Source organism: Dipodomys merriami, unplaced genomic scaffold, assembly GCF_024711535.1.
Source record: "Dipodomys merriami isolate MVZ:Mamm:240054 unplaced genomic scaffold, mDipMer1.0.p SCAF_27, whole genome shotgun sequence".
NCBI classification, from domain to species: Eukaryota; Metazoa; Chordata; class Mammalia; order Rodentia; family Heteromyidae; genus Dipodomys; species Dipodomys merriami.
Window position 1 is genome coordinate 1,928,637 of NW_027204159.1, and position 23,224 is coordinate 1,951,860.

The 23,224-nt window shown below is 36.2% G+C and overlaps 1 protein-coding gene across 7 annotated transcripts in view; it reads left to right on the forward strand.

The window, feature by feature from the left end:
- The window catches only part of Fer (FER tyrosine kinase), a 371,379-nt gene that overhangs the window by 199,557 nt on the left and 148,598 nt on the right, over positions 1-23,224 (forward strand). For all 7 annotated transcript variants that reach the window (XM_070036017.1, XM_070036018.1, XM_070036020.1 and 4 more), the window contains one exon: positions 20,653-20,709. In XM_070036017.1, coding sequence (XP_069892118.1) covers positions 20,653-20,709 — 57 coding nt within the window. The remainder of the gene's footprint in view (positions 1-20,652; positions 20,710-23,224) is intronic.

Consider the following 23,224-nt stretch of genomic DNA (forward strand, 5'->3'; position numbering starts at 1 on the left):
ACCATATAAGATGATGCTAAGGGAAATAAACTCCAAAACATGGACGCAAGAGGTTTTTCTTTGTTGTTGTTTTTAATGTACTAATGTGATTTTTTTTTTGTTTCTTTTGTATGTTCTTCCCCCTATGGTATGTCCCCTGTTGTCACTGTGTTTGGCTTTGGTACCCTTTGTATATATGTTTATTTGAATTAAAGAAGGAAGGGGAACAACAGAACGGTGAAACAAAAGACAAGGGGGAACCAGTGCAACAGTGATATACATAAGAAAATATGTTGGAAATGATCTGTACAACTTGGGAGTAGAGGGAGGGAAAGTAGAAAAATGAAGGAAGGGTAACAAGTTTGGCAAGAAATGTACTCATTACCTTATTAATGTAACATCACCTTGTATATCACCTTGACAATAATTATTAAAAAGAAAAGACTAAACATAGAGCTTCACTATGGCCCAGCAATCCACTCCTAGGCATTTACCCAAATGACCACAAACCAGTCCTCACTGATGCCACTGCATTTATTTTATGAGGTCCTGGTATGTACCAAAGCAGTCTATATTGGCACCAGATATTGTTATTCTTGAAACAATCTAATTCTATAGGTTGACAAGTTGAAGATGACAAAGTTAAGTGACAGCCTATTGAAGGTGTAGTTTGAGCAGCTCAAGATCGTCTTCGTGGTCTAAAATTTTATTGTGCATAAGCCACTCCAGTATGAATTCTTGTGAATGAATAGCAGGAAAATTATTGAGCAAAGGCCATAAGGCAAGGTGAAGTTGCAAATGCAATGTAAACTGGTTTTATTTAAACACAGAAAAGTTCATTTTATATGCCTGTATACTTCTTTGATATTTTTATCAGTTATTGTAAATCATTGATAAAATGGACCCATGAATATAAATCAGATGACTTAATATAGGACATTTATAGGACATTATCATAAAACAATAGCAAAATTTTAAAACATATATTTGGAGAGTTGGTATTTAGCAAGTATTCTTTACTAGAAAAAGATCATTTTTCTCAAGATTAGTCTATATTTTCTGGCCTGACTTGGGCTTTCCCCACTTCAAATCATATGTTGAAGTTTTAACCTCCTGTGTTACTGTATTTGGAAGCAGGGCTTGTAGGGTATAATTAAGATGCAATGATGATATGCAAGTAATAACTAAACTTTGAATTGAATTCATTTGGTACCTTTATAAAATACAGAGAAAAGAGTTAGAGAAGGTAAAGAGAGAATGGAGAGAAAGGGAAAGGCCATGTGAAGACAAGGTGGGAAGGCAGCAGCTCGCATCTAGAGAGAGAGCATTCCCTGGAAACGTAGTCACTGGGCTTTGATCTTGAACTTTCCAGCTTCTAGAAATAAATTTATGTGATGTTATCCACTCAGTATCTGGTATTTTATTATGGAAGGCCAAATAGACTAATATACCATGCAAGAAACGTATTTTTCTTGTTGCTTTTGCGTAGTCCTTTTAGGAGGTTGTGTTAGGTACCTTTCACTCAGATCTTATATTGCTCTTCAAAGTGTTAGCATGAGAAGATTACAGGGTTCCTAAGGGGAACTGTAAACCTATCTTTAAGTTTTTCAAATTTATAAATTATATGTATATTTTTCAAGTCAAAAATTATTAGTGAAAACATAGTTGTTAGAATTTAAAGAATTTGTTTTACAAATTGAAATACAAAACGTAAAATTGTTCTGGATTTTACAATATTGCATATGTCCTTTGTTTATGATTTCCAAGAGGATACAGAGTAGACCTAGTGCTTTATGAATAAGGCTGTGTATCCACCAGAATTGTTACTTACTTTTGAATTCTTTGTTTTAAATAATAGAATCTATAAGAAAGGAGATAACTTGATTTGCACATGGTGAAAATATTTACTTTCAATTTGTGTTCAAATACAAATCAATTTAGCATTTGTTTACCAATTTCAGAGGATATGCATCTACTCTACCTTTAGTACAGTTATTTTATTCATTTTTTCCCCTTACAAAAAAAATTCTGGCAAAGGGGATACAAAAATAATCCTTGGTCCTTTTGGAGGAAAATTAGTTGAAAATACTCCAAAGCTGGTATAAGTCCTGGGTTGATAGATGTTGGGGGTCAATGAACTTACCCTGTTTTTTTTCTTCTAATGGCCTCTAGGCCTAGGGAGCATTTATATGGCATCCCATAAATTAATTGTAACTACTCAGCATCAAATTAGTAGCTGATTTGGGAATGTAGTTGCAAGGAAATGGAAAACGTCAAGACGCTTAGATTCCATGTTTCCAACTTCTCACTGTTTTCCAAAGTAACCAGCTTTGTGGTGTAGACACATATGCTGTTGTACACCTGTATCCCAGCTACTAGGAAAGAAGTAAAGATTAGAAAGAGAGTGGTTTGAGGCCAGCCCAGGCAAAAAATGGTAGAACCATATTTCAAAAATAAACCTTGGTTTTGGTATCCGTGTGTAATCTCAGCTCTCAGGCAGCAAGGTAGTGCTCTAGGCAAAAAATGTGAGACCCTGGTCCATGGTCATGAAATCTTATTCCTGCAATCCTAGTTACTCTGTAGGTGAAGTTAAGAGGGATTATAGTCTGAGGCAAGCCTTGTCAAAAGCTCATGAGACTTAATCTCAAGAAATATATTGGGTGGAATGGAGCACACCTATTAGCAGGCCAACATGAGATACTCTACCTGAAAAATAACTAAAAATAAAAATAAGGGCTGGGGTTTTGACTGAAGTGGCAGTGTTTGCCTACTAAGTGCAAGACCCTAAGTTCAAAGTCAAGTCCTGCCAGAAAAAAAAATTTAAATGGGATGTGTGGGTAAGTATATAATGTGGTAGTTCTAAAATGGCGGTGTTCTGCCCCTCACTGGGTAATCAGCAGTATCTGAGACAGTTTTTATTGTCATAGTTAGAGGAGAGCTTTTATCATCTAATGGGTAGCTGGTAACATTCGACAATACACACCACTCCTTACCCATTCCCACAAAGAATTACCAAACCTGTCCATGTACTGTTGCTAAACACCTGACCTAATGTTTAGCAGGACTCTATGTCGTCCTCTTATTGGGGGAGTACAGTTATTACTGGGTGATTGTTAGCCTCCAAAGCACGGTACACTGTCCAAAAAAGTTCAGTGGTGGTATGAAGTGTGGAGGGGGAAGATAACATCTTTGTTTCCAATTTGGAAGACACCTCATGGTTGGAGTAAGAAAGTGGTTCAGGGTTTAAAGCCTGCCTTGTAGGCTCAGCCGGTCCAAATTTTCTTTTTTTTTTTTTTTTGGTTGGTCATGGGGCTTGAACTCTGGGCTTAGGCTCTGTCCCTCAGCAATTCAACGCAAGGTGAGCCCTCTACCGCTTGAGCCACAGCGTCACTTCCAGTTTTCTAGTAGTTAATTGGAGATAAGAGTCTCTCGGACTTTCCTGCCCAGGCTGGCTTTGAACCATGATCTTCAGATCTCAGCCTCCTGAGAGCTAGGATGACAGGTGTGAGCCAGCAAGGCCCAGCCTGGTCCGAATTTTCTTAGTGGAAGGTGACACAGTATCAGAGCCTCTCTGTGGAAGTCTCATGACTTAAGTGGGCATTTAGAAATGAGCCTCTTATTGCTTCCACGATTCTGAGATGATTATGATTGGGAATTCTGAGTAAGAACCCTTTACATGTACATACCAGCAAAGGACCAACGTTCAGCAGTCTTAGGGAACAAAAAATTGGGTTATTTTGGTCACCAGTGTTCACAAGGATCAAGATTACATCATGGCCTCAGGAGGCAGAAGTAAAAGATGAAGGGCTATGAATTCATTCCCAGAGAAAAACAGATTAAGAATGCACCAGCCCTGCTGGTATCTAGATTTTTTTATGTTTGGGTTTATTCATTTCTGGATCTCCCACAGCTTTGGGCAATAGCAGTGTTTAAAAGAAGTGTTTTTCAGCCCAGCTAGTCAGACTTCTATGGATAGAAATCTTTCTACTCACATGTATTTCTATTCACTGTAAAATTTATATAGATCTGTCTGTATGTAGTGCAAAAAGTCGGGAAAATGCAGAGAAATTAAAATCCTTGCTAATCATAATTTGGGTGAAACATGTTGTTAATGGCTTGGGATATGTTATTTCAAAACATTCCTAACAATATTTTATTTACTTGGATTCATACAATGCATAATTTTGTGATATGGTTTCCATCTGAAGGTGTTAAAACAGTTTTAGGTATTGTAAGAAAAGTAAATGAAGGTAATGGGGCTCAGTGCTCCTCCAAAGTGTTTTCTCATTTTATAAATCCACACTGAAATCTCTTGATTGCTGACATTTTATTATTTGATTTATGATAAAGTATAGCCTTATCAGAGTCTAAATCTAACAGCTCAGTGTAGACATTTATGTATTAGATGACTGTCACCCAAAGATTTCACAAAACCTGCTTGCTATAACTAAAACATGAGAACTAAAAGGCACTGTTGAGACACTATAGCTTTTTATTTAAATTTTATGTTCTTGTAAAGATGCTATACAGAGGGTTACAGTTACATGAGTAAGGTAATGAGTACTTTTCTTGTCGGGCATTGTTACCCTCTCCTTTATTGGTCTCCCACTATTATTTTGTCTTTTGAATGACTTTTATGCTTGGTAGTAACCAACAATGCATCATCATGTTGGTACCTTCACTGTTGTGAACCTTTCCCTTTTTTTTTTTTTTTTTTTGTGGTGCTGGACCTGAGGCTTGAACTTGGGGCTTGGATACAGACCCTGAGGTTTTTTTTGCTAAACACTAGTGCTCTACCACTTAGCTGTACTTCTACATTTTGCTGAATAATTGGAGTCTCATAGACTTTGGTCTCAGACTTATCAGCAGGTAGGATTACAAGCATGAGCCACTGGTAGCTAGTTCTTTTCTTTTATTTTCTTTCTTAGAAAAAAACCTATTTTCTAAGTTGTTAAAACAGTAGTGAAAAAAATTACCTTGAGTCATTTGAGTTATTCCAACTGTAGCCACCACAAAGGTTTTGGAAGATCTGGAGACATGAGCACATTCCACTAAGCTTTCAAATGAGAAGTTTCATTTATTTTCCACAGAGATCATTTATACTAACTAGAAAGCACATGGCAACCAAAGTTAGCAATTTTGTTTTACCTTTGCCCATTTATAACCAGATTTCTTTTGATAATTGATCATGTAAACTGGAACTGATTTTGTATTGATCAATCTAGTAATTCAAAATGACTTTAACATAGAGTTAAAATATCAGTGTGATTACACATGTGGAAAACCTTGGACAAGCATGCTTTAATACTTTTCATCGCTGTGGCGATGAAAAAAGTCTTTTTTTTTCCTTTTCCAAGACTATTTATTGCATGGTATTATTCACATAGAATTTTTTTTTGTGAAAATACTGTACAGAGGGGTTACAATTAAATGGGCAAGATAGTGAGTACATTTCTTACCAAGCATTGTAGCCTCCTCCTTTGTTTACCCTTCCCATCCCTTCCCAGTCTTCCCCCGCTCCCTCCCCCCCACCTAATCCTCCCCTCCCACCAAAGTTGGAAAGTTCATTAAATTTTTTTTTTTTTGGTCCGGTCGTGGGGCTTGAACTCTGGGCCTGGGCGCTGTCCCTCAGCTCTTCAGCTCAAGGCTAGTGCTCTACCACTTGAGCCACAGCGCCACTTCCGGCTTTCTTCTTTTTGCTTATGTGGTGCTGAGGAATTGAACCCAGGGCCTCAGGCATGCAAGGCAAGCACTGTACCACTGAGCCACCTTCCCAGCCCCGATGAAAAGGTCTTTAACACCTGATTTGTACTGTAATAATTCAGATATGTGGAGTGTATACATACAGCTTAAGCTTCTGTTTGTTCTTTTGTAAAATGAAATTAGGATTGTGATGGCAGATTTGTGCAGGGTTTTTTTTTTGTTGCTGCTGGTGTGTGTGTGGGGGGTGGGGGGCGGGTGGTGGTGGTGGTGGTGGTGGTGGTGGTGGTGGTACCTGAGCCTGGGCACTGTCCTTCAGCTCAAGGCTAGTGCTTTACCACTTGAGCCACAGCGCCACTTCCAGCTTTTTCTGCTTATGTGGTTCTGAGGAATCAAACTCAGGGCCTCTTGTATGCAAGGCAAGCACTCTACCATTGACCTACCTTCCCAGCCTCACTGTTGTTGTTTTTAAGATATTTGTATTGTTACTGTAAAAATGATATACAGAGACCTTACAGTTACATAAATTAGGTAAGTGTACATTTTTTTTTTTTTTGTCGGTTGTGGGGCTTGAACTCTGGGTCTGGGCGCTGTCCCTCAGCTCTTCAGTTCAAGGTGAGCACTCTACCACTTGAACTACAGCGCCACTTCCTAAGTGTACATTTTTTGAGCAGTGTCATCAGTGCAGGTTTAATAGAATCTCATGATTCTTATATACGTAAACATTATAGTGTTTGATATGCACTAACTTGTTTAGTATATATAGCCATATGTCAAAAACTACTATTGAGGATTCATCTTGTTCTCTAAGCAAACTGTACATTTAATTTAGAAAGGTCAGGGGTGCATTTTCCCCACATATTTTTGTTTTGTTTTGTTTGTATTTTTCCTTAGCACTTGATTGGGCAAACAAAAAAATATAAAACAGAATATGAAATCTTGTCTTTTGGCAATATGATTGTTGAACCATGGACTTTGGACAATCTATTTGACAAAAGGTTGAATTGTCAAAGCTGGTTCATGTGAATCATATATATTGTCCAATATCAAACAGCACAAATGTTGATTTCTTTCCAGCAATCATGTATAACTAGAAAAATGTGCTGTATATATTTAGGTAATTTTGGTCTTAGATCAATAGCTATGTTCCAGGCATTATAAAATTTGAAGGTCTGTAGTCCTCACCAATTTAACAGAAAGAAAATATTTTATGTAACTACATAGACATGCTCTCATAAATCTTCAGCTTATCAATTTATTTGCAGTGCATAACTATAAGATTAGATTTATCATTCTGGTAATACTTTTTAAATAGGTCTTCCCTGGCAAACTTTCTCTTAAACAAAAATATTTTATTAATACTATTTAAGTATGGTCTCCAAACTGGTAGCATTAAAATCATCTGAGAATGATTTTATATGGTAGAAAAGCAAACTTCAGGTCCCTATTTCCAGACACACTGAGTCAGAAAGTCAATGGGACCTTTTGTTTTGCAAGGATGCTACTAAAGTTTAAAAACCACTGTAGTCCTAACTTTACAAGGATGTCTCAAGAGGTCATTCATTCCTTTAGCAAAGAGAGAAATGACTCACAGGTCTGCTTTCCTTCTCATCCCTAGCCTATTTTATATGTAGTTATGGTTATAAAGTCCATGTGTATCAAACTATTAAAAGACGATTTTTAATTAATTTGCTTTATTATTATAGCTGTACAGCAAGACTACAAATGTGTGAATGCATTTCCTTTCCTACAGGGTTTTGTTTCCTCATTCTCACCCAGTCCCTCCCGGCTCCACCCATGCCTTGTATAGTTTTTCACCAGTGTCCAGTGAGCTCCACTTCTAGTGCTAAAAGCTAGTGTGTTTTCGTTTTTTCCCTTTGAGTTCTGTCCCCTTCCGGCAACCTTTCCAACAATATACGTTTGAATATAAGCTATGGATAATAATGATACATCAAGATCATCCAGTAGAAAAAATTCTAACATGTTTATTTTTAAATGTTTTTTTTAAGAATGGGTTTCAAGGTGACTTGTCAATGAACATGAAGTATCTTATTACTTTGTGTTCAAATTGTTCTCCACTTAGTTTGGTCCTTTCCATATTCACCAGATTTAACTAGCAAATTAAAACTAAGTGTGTGCCTAGACATTGAAAATTGGCTGATATTAGTAATACTTTATTTTCCAGAACCATAGTTTGAACTCAGAGCTTGTTCCTTGCTTGGCTTGCGTACTCAACAGATGCCCCATCACTAGAAGCACACCTGGAATCTTGCCTTTTTCTGTTGTTATTTTGGAGATGGAATCTCCTGGACTTTTCTGCTCATGCTGGTACCAACTGTGATCCCTCTAGATTCTGAGTAGCTTGGCTTAGAGGTGTGAAACACTGGTGCCTTGATCAGAAGTATTCTTATATTTTCTGAAGGTAGTTTTCAAAATGGACTCCTAAAGTTATTTCAAACGTGTCTCACCATTTGTGAAATATTTAGTCTGTGCTTTAAAACATTCAGTGGTATTTTTATAGTCGTAATAAAATAGCATAAATTTGACTGCTTTTGGTTTTCACCACCGTTCTAGAAGTAAGACCACTACTTCTCGATATAACACTTCCAAAGACCAACTTAAGAAAAGGAATGAATGAGCCAAGTACCAGTGGCTCACTCTTGTAATTCAGGAGCCAGAGATCTGAAGATCTGAAGAGCGGGTTTCAAAGCTAGGCAGGGAAGTATATAAGGTGCTTTATCTTCAATTAACAACAACAACAACAAAAATAAAACTGGAAGTGGAACTCTGGCTCAAGTGCTAGAGGGTTAGCCTTGAGCACAGTAGCCCATAGGTTATGAACAGTGCTCAGGCCCTGGATTGCAAACCACAGGACCTGCATATTCACACACACACACACCCACAAAGTTCTTAGTACAAAATATGATGCTTGAGAAAGATTAATTTTATTTTACCTGATTATCCCTTTGGGTTTTGCCCCAAACTTCGTTCCCTTAATTTTCTTTTTTTTTTTAATTTCTTTTTTGTATATATTTTTATTGTAAAAATACTGTATAGAATGGTTACAGTTACATGAGCAAGGTAATGAGTACTTTTCCTATTGAGCATTATTACCTCCTCTTTTGTTTTTCCCCTACCATCCCTTCCCTCCCACCTCCCCACATCCTCCCTCCCCCCTTCCCAAGTGGTAAAGTTCGTTTTCAACATAGTGTCTTGTACATCTCATTGTTAGGAGTCAACCTGTATCCTTGTTTCAGCATTTTGTTATTGCCCTTCTCTTCCCCAAATTAGAAAAATGTATATACAAGATTCAGGATACTGGAATCAAATTTTCTTAAAACTATTTTTTGTAGCGTAGCCAGAAGTTCAAAAGTAAAAATTGCATTTTGGTTTTTATGAAAAGTCTAGTGAACCATTGAAGGTGATTTTCACCTATGTTTTTAAAGAGGTGTCTTCCCAACAGATCTTTTTAGTTTATTTTGAATTGTGAAAGAACTGTGGTACATTAATTGTCTCCATATTTTTAGGAACTCATCACTGGGTACTAGAATAGTTTAAGATAGTCCTGTGACTTTTTTTTTTTGACTAGCCTGAATGAAATGAATATGTTATAGTTATGACTATAACCAGGACTTCAGGAACCATTTTACCTTCATTAGCCTCTAAATTAGATTATTACAAATATGTGTAATGTATTATGTAGAATAATTTTAGGATAGGAACTTTGCACATTTGCTATTGCAGATGTGACAAATAAATCTGTAGCTCAGTGGTAGGGGGCTTACCTACCATGTGTGAGTCAGGCCAGAGTGCGATTCCTAGGATAGAGAAAGAAACCATTAAAAGATGAGCTAGTTGGTGATTTTTTTGGAAAACAACATTCAGTTGTCTTGACAACCAGGAGCTCAGTGCTTTCAGCCTGCCTGAATAATGGTGAAAATGGAAAGAAAGTAGATACTTTAGGTAGTCATTTGATAGTAAATGAAGCATTTTCCCTGATGGGTTGTGTGTAAGAATTGGGCAGAAAATCAATAAAAACTGATCTAAAATTTGGGGTTGACATAATTGTATGCTATATAGTTATGTACAAATATAGGGAACATTAAAAGTAACAAAACTTTTGGTAGAGATAGAGCTTGGGAGTTCTAGTGTGAACTTGGTTAGTTCAATAATGGAGATATCAAGCAGTCAGCTGGATGCTCATATATCATATATGTAAGTAGAACTCAAGAGAATCAATAAGAATTTGAAAAAAAAATTTGTTTTTTGTCGGTCCTGGGGCCTGAACTCTGGGCCTGGGCGCTGTCCCTCAGCTCTTCAGCTCAAGGCTAGCACTCTACCACTTGAGCCACAGTGCCACTTCCAGCTTTTTCTGCTTATGTGGTGCTGAGGAATTGAACCCAGGGCCTCATGCATGCGAGGCAAGCACTCTACACTGAGCCACCTTCCCAGCCTAGAATTTGAATTTTGATATACACTATTTTTAAAGTCTGTAATTATTGTCTGAACTATTCTTTCTCCTTTCTAACTGGGTTCTGTATAAGCTTAAAAGCTAGTATAAATAGTTCTGTTTGCCTTAATTTTCTTCTCTGTCTCACTATTATTACTGTTTTCTTCCATTTCTCTCATTTTGTCCCCTTTTTTCCATTTTGTAAAATTTTCAAAACTTTTCACTTTTCGAAGAGAAGGGAATTTGCTTTATTTACTAGTGACTGCATAGCACAATGCTAGTCACTCTACAGATATTTAATGTACATTGTTTGAATGAATGAATGAGCAGAATTGTTTTACATAAAAAGAAAGAAAAGGTACCTGAGGACAGATAAATGTACATGAAAATTCTTTGCAATCTACTTCCAATGGCTGAAGGGATATCAATAAGAAGAAAGGTTAAATCTGCAGTATGATAGTAGCTATGTGTGCTGATTCATTTTACAGATAAGAGAAGTAAGGCTCAAAGAGGCCACGCTCGATTACAGTTACCCAGCAAGTACAGCACAGCTCTATTTAAAGACCAAGAACATTGACAGTTCTTGGGAACACAGTGTGATAGGCTATTTACCATTTTTTTTTTACCTTGAATACTGTTGAAGAAAGTTGTTAACAACCTATGGAGTTGTCCATTATACTACTAAGAAACCTCTGACTAGTGACATGTTTCAGAGGTTAAGTCCAGAGGTTCAACACAATGACCCCACTATGTATTCTTGAAGAACAGGCAAGGGGAACTGATGATACACTTCTCCTTCATAAGGCTATCTACCTACAAAAAGTGGAATTCAATGAGGAAGAAAGAATTAGTGATGGAGATCCCTCACATCAGATTCCTAACAACTTAATTCAGGAGGCAGGATCCTATTCTTCTAGTAGCCATTGGGGAGGAAACAAAACCTACCTGACCCACCGGGTCCTGTTTTCTCAGTGACTAAAGTATGGGGATGGCAACAGATTAGGGAAGATTGGTGTATATACTGACTAGAAGGAAAAAGTCTTTTGTGCTCTCTAGGGATAAAAGTATTGTCTAGTTCTCTTTTCTTTCTCCTATTCTCATTGAATAGTAAACTGAGAGCAGCAGCTATACTTGCTGTTACTTTAATGAACTCTTGATTCTTCCACATTGTTAAATCAGATTCAGTAGCAAAAGGGCTAAGTCTATGAAATAGTGTTTATGGATAAATAATATGTTTCTTTTAAGATTTTTGTATATTAAGGTGAACCAGTATATTTTACTATTTAGCTATTTTTAGTCATTTGCTGGAACTCAGGAAGGATCTATGTCAGCATTTTGTAATCAGCTGCATTTCTTCCTTTATAGTGTGAAACTATTGGCTGTTAAGTATTTTAGTTAGTAACAATGACATTCTTAAGTTGAGCTGAATAAAAATGAGTTAAAATTAGCATAGGAACAGAAAGTCATCATACAGCCTATTATGCTGTGCTAATTGGAGCAGAACTTTTATTATGTAAGTAGGAAAACTGGACAGTCATTATTTAAAAATGAGACCAATTAGCTTACATCTGTATTCCTAGCAACTAAGGAGGCTGAGATCTGAGGATTATGGTTTGAAGCTGGCCCACTCGGGATAGTCCATGTGATTCTTATTTCTAGTTAATTACTGAAAATGTCTGAAGTGGAGCTGTGACTGAAATGTTAGTGCTAGCCTTGAGCAAAAGAAGCTCAGGGATAGCACTCAGGCTCTGAGTTCAAACCCAAGACTGGAACACAAAAAATTGTTCCTATGAAGATAAATAAAAGTAAGTTATATACATATAAGAACTATTTTATGATGCTTGCTAATGTATTGAGGTGGTAATATGTCATTCCAAAGTAAGAACCATTTACAAAGTATTTTGAGATTGTTTAGAATTAATTTATAGAGTATCTAAATACATATCAAACAAGTGTTCAGTTTACTACAATCTTCTTAAATGAATCCTAGACCATCATATTACATACTTTTCAATAAGGATGTTTTTCCCTCTTAAGCAATCCTTATAACTTTTATATCGAAGATGTTAAAGTCTGAATAAGCCTTGATTTCTAAAAGTATGCTTTGGCCAAGATTTTAAGTAAAACAAATGTGTTAAGTAGTCTAACCAGATAATGAAGCAAGCTGACTAAAACCCTGTGTATAAAAGAAAAGTGGAGATAGTAATTATTTCTCAGTATGCAGAGTAGAAAAATTATACTCTCTGACAATCATTTTACATTATATGTTGTCATGCTTTATTAATGCTTGTAAAGATTATGCCAATGCATAATCCTTATGCCTTCAGAATAAAAGCTTTAAAACTCCACATTGTGAATATGTTCAGGAGCTCTTAAGGTTCAGGTGCTAAATCTTTGTTGAGATTATTTTGTCTATGTGTAATTTTGCTCCTTCCCCTTCTTCTCTCCCCTTTCTTCCCTCTCCATTTCCTTCCTTCCCCCTCCTCTCTCACATTTCCTCCCACTTACCCTCCACTTCCTCATTTTGCTCCTCACTCCCCATTTTACATGATAGTTCCACACATTTGACCATGGCATGGACATGGCTAGTACTTGGGGTAACTAAATTTTTAGATTGGACTTAGAGTACATTGGTTCTTGCTTGGACATAGGTTGTGTTCTTGTATCAGTATATTTTTTTCTGTGTTTAAGGCAGAAATATGAAAAACAGTAGTTTAAAGTGAAAATACTGGCCAGGTGCCAGGCTCAGGCCTGTGATCCTAGTTATTGGGAAGGCTAAGGATAGGAGTTGGAAGCCAAGCCAATCAGGAAAATGGATGAGACTCTTATCTCCAATTATCCACCAAAAAACTAGAAGTAGAGTGGTTGCTTAAGTTGTTGTACACTTGCCTTGAGAACAAAAACAAACAACAAAAAACTCTCAGGGACAGACCTAGACTTAGGCCTAGACCTTAAGTTCAGCCCCAGGACCATCACACACACACACACACAAAGCAAAATGAAATGTAGTATGAAAAACCTCACTTATCAGTGTTGGAAAGATATTAGAATAAGGTGGTTTTCCATAAATGAACCTACAGACCTATAGCCATCTAATCTTTGATAAGGGAGCTAAAAAAATAGAATGGAAGAAAGAGAGTCTCTTCAGTTAATGGTCCTGGCAAAATTGGTTAACTACTTGTAGAATACTAAAGCTAGATTCTTACATATCACCCTGCACCAGAATCAACTCCAAATGGATCAAAGACCTCGGAGTCAGAGCAGACACTCTGAAAACATTACAGGATGGAATAGGAGAAACCCTAGGTCTCTTTGGCACAGGCTGAAATTTTCTTAATAGAGACCTAGAAACACAACTAATCAAAGAAAGGTTGGACAAATGGGATTATACAAAATTGCAGAGCTTCTGCATGGCAAAAGACATAGCTAGCAAGATCAATAGAAAGCCCATGGATTGGGAGAAGATCTTTACTAGCCATACAATGGACAAGGGTCTCATATCTAAAATATACTTGGAACTCAAAAATTTAAATCCCCCAACAATAAATCCTCAAAGAAACAACTAGCCAATAAATAAGTGGGCTAAAGACTTAAAGAGAAACTTCTCTGAAGAGGAAAGAAGGATGACCAATAGACACATGAAGAAATGCTCAACCTCCCTAGCCATAAAAGAAATGCAAATCAAAACAACATTGAGATACCACCTCACCCTAGTTAGAATGGCTATAATCAAGAACTCTAATAACAACAGATGCTGGAGGGAATGTGGACAGAAGGGAACTTTACTGCATTTTTGGTGGGTGTATAAGCTTGTTCAACCACTTTGGAAAGTAGTATGGACGTTCCTCAAAAGACTCCACATAGAGCTTCCCTATGACCCAGCAATCCCACTTTTGGGCATTTACCCAAATGATCACAAACAAGGCCATCCTAAAGGTACCAGCACAGCTATGCTTATTGCAGCATTATTTACCATAGCTAAGTTATGGAACTCACCCAGATGCCCCTCAGTAGATGAATGGATCAAGAAAATGTGGGATATATACACAATGGAATTCTATGCCTCCATCAGAAAGAATGAATTGCCCCATTTGTTAGGAAATGGAAAGACTTGGGAAAAAATCATATTAAGTGAAGTAAGCCAAGCCCAAAGAAACATAGGTGCCATGGTTTCCCTTATTTGCAATAACTAGTATATGTCTGAGACAAACAGAAAAGGTCAGATAAGTTGATGTTAGGTGAAATGAACTCCAAGATAAGTATTCAAATGTTTTTTTTTTTTCTTGCATTTGTTTCTAACATATTTATAAAATTATTTCTTTGCTGCTTTTTATGTCCCTCCCCCACGGTATAACCCCTGCTTTCACTGTATTTGATGTTGGTATAATTTGTGGAGGGGAAGGGGAAAAACAAATCGTTTAAATAGGGATACAGGTGGACTCATTGCAACAATGAGATGTATAAGTTGTTATGTTGAGAAAAAAACTTTACAACTTTGGCCGTTGGGGGGTGTAGGGGGGTCGGGTGAGGTGGGGAGGGTGAGTGGGAAATGGGAAGGGATGGAAAGGGGAAACAAAGGAGGAGGCAACAATGCTTGATAAGAAATATACTCATTATCTTACCCATGTAATTGTAACCCCTTTGTACAGTATTTTCACAATAAAAATAATAAATAAAAATTTAAAAAAAAGAAAAAAAGAAATGTACTCATTATCTTGCCCATGTAATTGTAACCCTTCTGTATGGTATTTTCACAAAAAAAAAAAAAAAAAAAAAAAAAGAATAAGGTGGTTTTCAGTGTTAGAAGTACGTTCAGACATACTTTGCTTTCTTCCCGGAGAACTGTATGTGAATCTGATGGATGTGTAAATTTAAAACACATGCTTGAAAATTCCCATGCTCCTGGATTGGAAAGATTAACATCGTGAAAATGGCAATACTTCCCAAGGCTATCTACAAATTTAATGCGATAGCTATCAAATTTCCAATCTCATTCTTCAAGGAAATAGAAGAGGCAATCCAAAAATTCATATGGAAAAATAAAAGACCCCGAATAGCAAAAACGCTCCTCAACAGAAAGAACACTGCTGGAGGAATATCCATACCAAATTTCAAACTCTACTATAAAGCGATAGTAATCAAAACAGCTTGGTACTGGCACAAGAACAGACCTCAGGACCAATGGAATAGAATTGAAAACCCAGAAATGAACCTACAGACCTATAGCCATCTAATCTTTGATAAGGGTGCTAAAAAAATAGAATGGAAGAAAGACAGCCTCTTCAGTAAATGGTGCTGGCAAAATTGGTTAACTACTTATAGAAAAATAAAGCTAGATCCTTATATATCGTCCTGCATCAGAATCAACTCCAAATGGATCAAAGACCTCAGAGTCAAAGCAGACACTCTGAAAACATTACAGGATGGAACAGGAGAAACCGTAGGTCTTGTTGTCACAGGCTGAAATTTTCTTAATAGAGACCCAGAAACACAAGAAATCAAAGAAACGTTGGACAAATGGGATGCATGAAGTTGCAGAGCTTCTGCATGGCATAGGACATAGCTAGCAAGATAATAGAAAACCCACGGATTGGGAGAAGATCTTCACTAGCCATACAATGGACAAGGGTCTCATATCTAAAATATACTTGGAACTCAAAAAATTAAATCCCCCAACAACAAATCCTCAAACAACTGCCCAATAAATAAGTGGGCTAAAGACTTAAAGAGAAACTTCTCTGAAGAAGAAAGAAGGATGGCCAATAGACAGATGAAGAAATGCTCAACCTCTCTAGCCATAAAAGAAATGCAAATCAAAACAACATTGAGATACCACCTCACCCCAGTTAGAATGGCTAAAATCAAGAACTCTAATAAAAACAGATGCTGGAGGGGATGTGGACAGAAGGGAACCTTACTTCATTGTTGGTGGGAGTGTAAACTTGTTCAACCACGTTGGAAAGTAGTATGGAGGTTCCTCAAAAGACTCCACATAGAGCTTCCCTATGACCCAGCAGTCCCACTTTTGGGCATTTACCCAAATGTTTACAAATAAGACCACACTAAAGCTACCAGCACAACTATGTTTATTGCAGCATTATTTACCATAGCTAAGATCTGGAACCAACCCAGATGCCCCTCAGTAGATGAATGGATCAAGAAAATGTGGGATATATACACAATGGAATTCTATGCCTCCATCAGAAAGAATGACATTGCTCCATTTTTTAGGAAATGGAAAGACTTGGAAAAAATTATATTAAGTGAAGTAAGCCAAGCCCAAAGAAACATAGGTCCCATGATTTCCCTTATTTGCAATATCTAGTATATGTATGAGTCAAGCAGGAAAGGTCAGATAAGGTGATGTTAGGAAAATGAACCCAAAGTTATGTATTTCAAATGTTTTTTTTCTTTTATGCATTTGTTTCTAATGCAATTATAAGATTATTTCTTTGTTGCTTTGTATGTCCCTCCCCCACAATATAACCCCTGCTTTCACTGTATTTGATGTTGGTATAATTTGTGAAGGGGAAGGGGAAAAACAAGTCGTTTAAATAAGGATACAGGTAGACCTGTTGCAACAATGAGAAGTACAATTTGTCATGTCAAAAACGAACTTTACAACTTGGGGGGGGGGAGGATGGGAGGGGGGATGGGAAGGGTAAACAAAGGAGGAGGCTACAATGCTTGATAAGAAATGTACTCACTATCTTGCCCATGTAATTGTAACCCCTCTGTACAGTATTTTCACAATAAAAAAAAGTTGAAAAAACAAAACAAACACATGCTTGATTACTGGGACCAATTTGCTTGGACTCTTAATTTCAAATATGTTCCTCTACCATGTAAAATTCTTTTTGTTTTTGTTTTTTTGGTGGTAGTAGGGCTTGAACTCTGGACCTGAGCACTGTCCTTCAGCTCTTTAGCTGAAGGCTAGCACTCTGCCTCTTGAGCCACAGTACCACTTCCAGTTTTCTGGGTGGTTTATTGGAGATTAGAGTCTCACGAACTTTTTCTGCCCAAGCTGGCTTCAAACCGATATCCTCAGATCTCAGCCTCCCGAGTGAGTAGCTTGGATTATATGCATGAGCCTTCAGTGCCCAGCATATAAAGTTCTTTAAGTGGATAACTTCAGGGAGAAATGTCCAGCAGCCAAAGAGACTTGACAGTGATTGATTGGCATAATAAATTATGACCATCTGTACCTTGTGGCCGTCTACCAAGAAGCATGGTTAGTCCTTCAGCCTGAGGAGTATAGTTGGTGGTCATCAGCAGGTGCAGAGGACATGCCTTATATTTGCTATGCCATTCTCTATTTTCAGGAGACAAAATCTTAGGTTTAGGTTTTTTTTTAATTTTATTTTTATTTTTTAATTGAAAAGGTGATACGTTGGGCAGTTACAGTTACCTAGGTAAGACAATGTGTGCATTTGTTTTTAATCATCATTACCCCATATCTCTATATCCCACTTCCCTCTCCCTGTCCACCCCTCACAAGTTGTAATGTTCATATCCCACATATTGTCAAGTGAGTATCAATGTTGCTGTGATTCATCCATTGTTCTGCTGTTTCTGTGATTCCTTTTCCCTTCCACGTATTGCATTGTCTATTATGCAATACTTGAGGTGCAGAAAGCTAAGAGAAATGAAGAAAGAAAAAAATAGAGAAAAAAGAACAAACTATATACTGGGTCTAATGAGCCTCTTGTTTCCATGAGTTGGCGTCGACAATGTTTATTGCAGCATTATTTACCATAGCCAAGATATGGAACCAACCCAAATGCTCCTCAGTAAATGAATGGATCAAGAAAATGTGGTATATATACACAATGGAATTCTATGCCTCCATCAGAAAGAATGACATTATTCCATTCATAAGGAAATGGAAAGACTTGGAAAAAAATTTTATTAACTGAAGTAAGCCAGATCCAAGGAAAAGCAGGTCACATGATCTCCGTCATTTGTAAGAACTAGGATATGTAGAAGATACTCTTTTTTTATTAATAAGTTTTTTTTATTGTGAAAATACCGTGCAGAGGGGTTACAATTACATGAGCAAGGTGATGAGTACATTTTTTTAACAAGCATTGTTGCCTCCTCTTCTGTTTCCCCTTCCCATCCCTGCCCTCATACTCTTAACAGAGGATCTCAAGAACCCAAATGTTTAGTGGAAAGGAGTATACACAGGTTTAGGTTTTTATAGTTTGAAATGGTAATTGGAGTTTATATCTAGTAATTTGATATTTTATCCCAACTAATATACCAATGCAATGTGCAAAGTGATAGCACTTATTAGAATATGTTTTTTAATAGCTTAATTTAGGTGATATTTTAAAATTCTTTATATTTTAGTAAAAACCATCAGAGTTACTATTTGAAAAGATACTATCACATATTATCTAAGGAAATGAAATAGTATTGAAACTAAAGGATGAGTTTTTAAGGTTACTGATTATATAAAGGTGACACAAAATTAATTGATACTTCTACCAGTATATAAAGCTATTTTATTTGAAAGCTATTTTATTTGATCACAATTTGAAAGTTTTACTGTAATTTAACTTTTCGTGAACTGAATGTGCAAAGTGTATGGTTATAAGATTATAATCTAGTAAACCTAATGAATGAAGATTAATTTACATAGCAAAATCATTTGAAATAAATCGCATAAACAGTAGTCATAAAATATTATTGGACTACAGCTTGAAACTTGAAAGCGTATAAACCCAGTTTGTTTCAATTAATTGATGATAATCTTTGAATGTGAAGGAGTCAAATGCATTACCTTAAATACATTATTTTATTTTGAGAGGCAGTACAAGTTACAAAAATGATTAGGTAGGACATAAATATTGGAGTTAGATATAGGAGAAAACACTGACCCTGTCTCCCAGCCTTAACACCCTTACAGTGAGTGCCTACTCTCAGTTCTCTGAGACTCATTAAAGAGTAATTATCATGTCTAAACTTGATTTCAGCATAGGACTTATGCTAAAAACAGTAGGAACAGGGAAGCCAAGAAAAACACAGGCTTTCTTGTTCAATTTATGCAGGAATTTTCTGGGTATGCCATTCAATCTGCAAGCTATGTGATGTCATTGCTAAGGAAACCACATTTGAATCTTAAATTCCAAGTTTCTATGTAACTACTATATCACGTACATAATCTATGATATATATGGACATATATATACATATATATGGAAACTTATTGTTGCAATCCATATTGTAGGTCATAATTTTGATTGAGTATATTTTTTGTAATGGTGAGAAGCTACATTCTAGTATTGATTAAAACACATAAATCATGAATAAAATATCTTACTCCAGTCACAGTTGCCTTCTCATTCCTACCCCTCTCATTTTTTTCAGTTGTATTCCTTCTTTTCAATCCCTTGTTATCTTCAATTATATTCATTACCAGTCCCATTACTAATTTTTTCTTGATCTATAAGTTCCTCCTTAAAATATTACAACACAGGAAGTGGCGCTGTAGCTCAAGTGGTAGAGCGCTTGCCTTGAGCTGAAGAGCTGAGGGACAGTGCCCAGGCCCAGAGTTCAAGCCCAAGGCCAACAACAAAAAAAAATATTACAACACATAAAACAATGTCAGAAAGTTAATAGCTGTGATTCCTTTTTAAAACTTTTATTGTAAAAAATAGTGTACAGAGGGGTTACAGTAACATGAGGAAGGCAATGAGTACGTTTCCTATTGAGCATTATTACCTCCTCCTTTGTTTATCCCCTACCATCCCTTTCCTCCCCACCTTCCTAACTCCTCCCCACCCCAAGTTGTAAAGTTCGTTTTTAACATAGTGTCTTGTACAATTCATTGTTACAGTGGGTCAACCTGTATCCTATTTCTAGCTGTGATTCTTATATGCTAAAATATTCCCTTAAATTGTAATCAAGTCTTGTATAAGATTGTGGGATGCTGCTTTATAATAGTGGGATGCTGCTTTATAATGGCATATTTGCATTACTGGTGTGGTCCATCTAGTGACAGTGTAATTGATGTTTGTTGCTTTATTACAGCATAGGAAATAACTTGGGAAAGAAATGAGACTTCATACAGTGTGATAGAAAGCTATAACTCACAGCTAGTTTATATGTAGAAAAGTTAGTGCTTAGTGATATGATTTGTGTAGCAAAATTGCTTTAAGATCACACAAAAATTGAAAATTATGCCTTGCAAATGAAACTCATTCCTGTACTTATGACAAAACTTTAAGGATAAGTAATAACATAGCCAGTGCTTTATAGTTAGTGGAAAATACATGCTGTGTTCTAGTTAAAGCAATACTATCATTTTGAAAACTGAGATTTCTGATAAAACTTGGGCATACTGTAGTCACATTTCTTAAAGTGGTTTTACAGCATCTTGAAATTATAACTTCTTAGTGCACTGTTGATTGGACAATTTGAATGAAATATGCTTTTAGTGTCTCAGATGAATTTTCTTACAGGAAATTTATTCTTACCTGGACTAAGGCATGTTTTGTTTTGTTTTTCTTCTGCCACAGGATAAGAAATGGATTCTCAATCATGAAGATGTCACCTTGGGAGAACTACTAGGCAAGGTACATAATCAACTGAGCTAAATAATGAAGTCTTTACATTTTCTGGGGATTCTTCAGTTTTTTTTTTTTCCTGTGAAGCTTTTTAAAAATTCAACACACAGCAAGTTTCTTTAGCACTAATCTAAAAGAAGACAATACCACATCTGTTACAAGTATTAAGATACTCACTGAAATAGATGCATGAAAATCTTATGCTTAAAGAGGATTCTTTTAAAAATAGTGTATGTTTTCTCAAAGGTTATAATAATTTTAATACCATTTAATAAAACCAAAACTATTGAGGTGTGATTTGAAAAGAACCTACCAGATTATAAAGTTAAAATAAATCCTAGTAGTCTTTAAACAAACAAAACAAAACTGGTTATGTAATACTCCAGAAAAAGTGAAGTACTACTCTTTAGAGTTTCAAGATTGTTTATAAGACCATTGTGCATATTACTTCAGTGGAAAAATAATTTTGAAAGGACAGGTTTCAACATGACAATCCATTTTGTAATTGTAACTAGCTATACTAGTGATCAGAGAGGGCAGATTCGTGTAAGTGCCTTTCCTTCCAACCTAGTTGAAAGTGTTTCCAATTCATAAGCCATATTCTAGCATAATGTCTACCAATAAAGTTAGATATTTGATACTTAAACTGTTTAAGTGTATAATTTTATTTGTAATTGAATTTTAGTGGATAAATATTACTTTGTCAAATGACTTTGGAATACTTGTCTATGAAGCTTTAGTTTCCTGGTATACTGTTAAAATTTGTGAAAAATTCAGATACTTATATAATATACATAATTTATGGATGCTAACCACTACACTAAGGCTCAGCACTTCAAGTAACATGATGTGATTATCCATTACTTTTCACTTGAATATATATGTGGTAAATTGACTCTGTTCCTTGTTTTACAAAAAGCTCTGTTTAAATAGTAGATCCTTGAAGTAATCTAGTTTGCTAATTTTTTGTCATCTATTATTTTAAAATATATTTTCCAAGTAGAAGCATTGAGTTGCTATTTGAAAGCAGATCCAGTGCTAATGTACTTAGTTTCTCAGGATAAAGAACTGAAAGTAGCAGCTGGTATGTTTGCTTCTTCTGTGCTAATTCTAATCCTCTAATTCTTGAGGAAATATGTCCCCTCACTGTTATTGGTGACCCAGTAGATGTGACTGAATCAAAAATTATTACAAAGAAGCATTCACCTGTAATCCCAGAAATTCAGGAGGCAAACCAGGTGGATGTCTAGAAGACAGCCAGGAAAAAATTTAGGAGAGTCTGTCTTAAAACTGAAAGGATTGGAGGCAGGGCTCAAGTGTTAGAACATTTACATTGCATATAAAACCCCTAGATACAATCCCTAGCATCGAAGAGAAAAAAGAAACACAAAACAGAAGGAAAAAGTAACTCAAATAAACTTTCATAAAAATACGAATAAATAATTTGGAAGTGACGCTGTGGCTCAAGTAGTAGAGCGCTAGCCTTGAGCTGAAGAGCTGAGGGACAGCGCCCAGGCCCAGAGTTCAAGACTCATGATGGACCAAAAAAACAAAAAACGAATAAATATTTAATCATCAAAGACACATTGTTTCAGTACTCTGGGAAAATATTTTTAATTAAAGAAAAATATTTTGTAATTAATTTCATAATGATTTAGTTTCTTCTAAAGTATAACTATCAGAAACAATGTTCTCCTTACTAAGGATATCTCAAAGAATAAATCCCTTCACAGTGACTAGGCAGCAGTATGTCAGTCTCGATAAATTTAATGATTTTAAGAAAATACTGAAATGGAGCTTAAGTTCATGTAATACTTTTAATACTGGAGCATGATTTTGATTTAATATTTTCATCACCTTTTATGTTGTCATTGTGTTTTTTTTTTTTTTTTTTTTTTCAGGTAAGGGGTAGGTTTATTCAGTAGACCTGCTGGGAACAGGCAAGGTTGGCACTCCACGTGGCTGGGAAAGGCCTGGGAAAGAGAGAGGAAAGAGCTAGCAAAGAGCAGAGAGAGAGCTGGAAAAGAGAAGGGAGCTGGGAAAGAGAAAAGAAGGAAAGAGCTAGAAAAGAGCAGAGAGAACTCGTTGTGTTTTTTATTTGTTTGTTTTCCCAGTTCTGGGCTTGAACTCAGGGCCTAAGCACTGTCCTTGAACTTCTTTTGCTCAAAGCTAGCACTGCACCACTTGAACCACAGCATGACTTCCATCTTTTTCTGTTTATGTGGTACTAAGGAATCAATCCCAGGGTTTCATGCATGCTAGATTTAGCATTCCTATAGGGTCAAAACAGTAGGTTGGCTACTAAATGAAGTAAGAAATATAGACAGAAGATGAGATGATTAAAACAGATTGTATCCAAAAAGTGAACTATTGATAATACCAAAGTTTAAGGTATGACTTTAGCAAATAGATTGATTATAAGAGCAGTAGAGGAGATAAGCTCATGAAACTGAAGTTTTACAATGTGATAGGACCTATGTCTATTGAAATTAACAAGAATAAACACAAGAGCATACTGTATAGA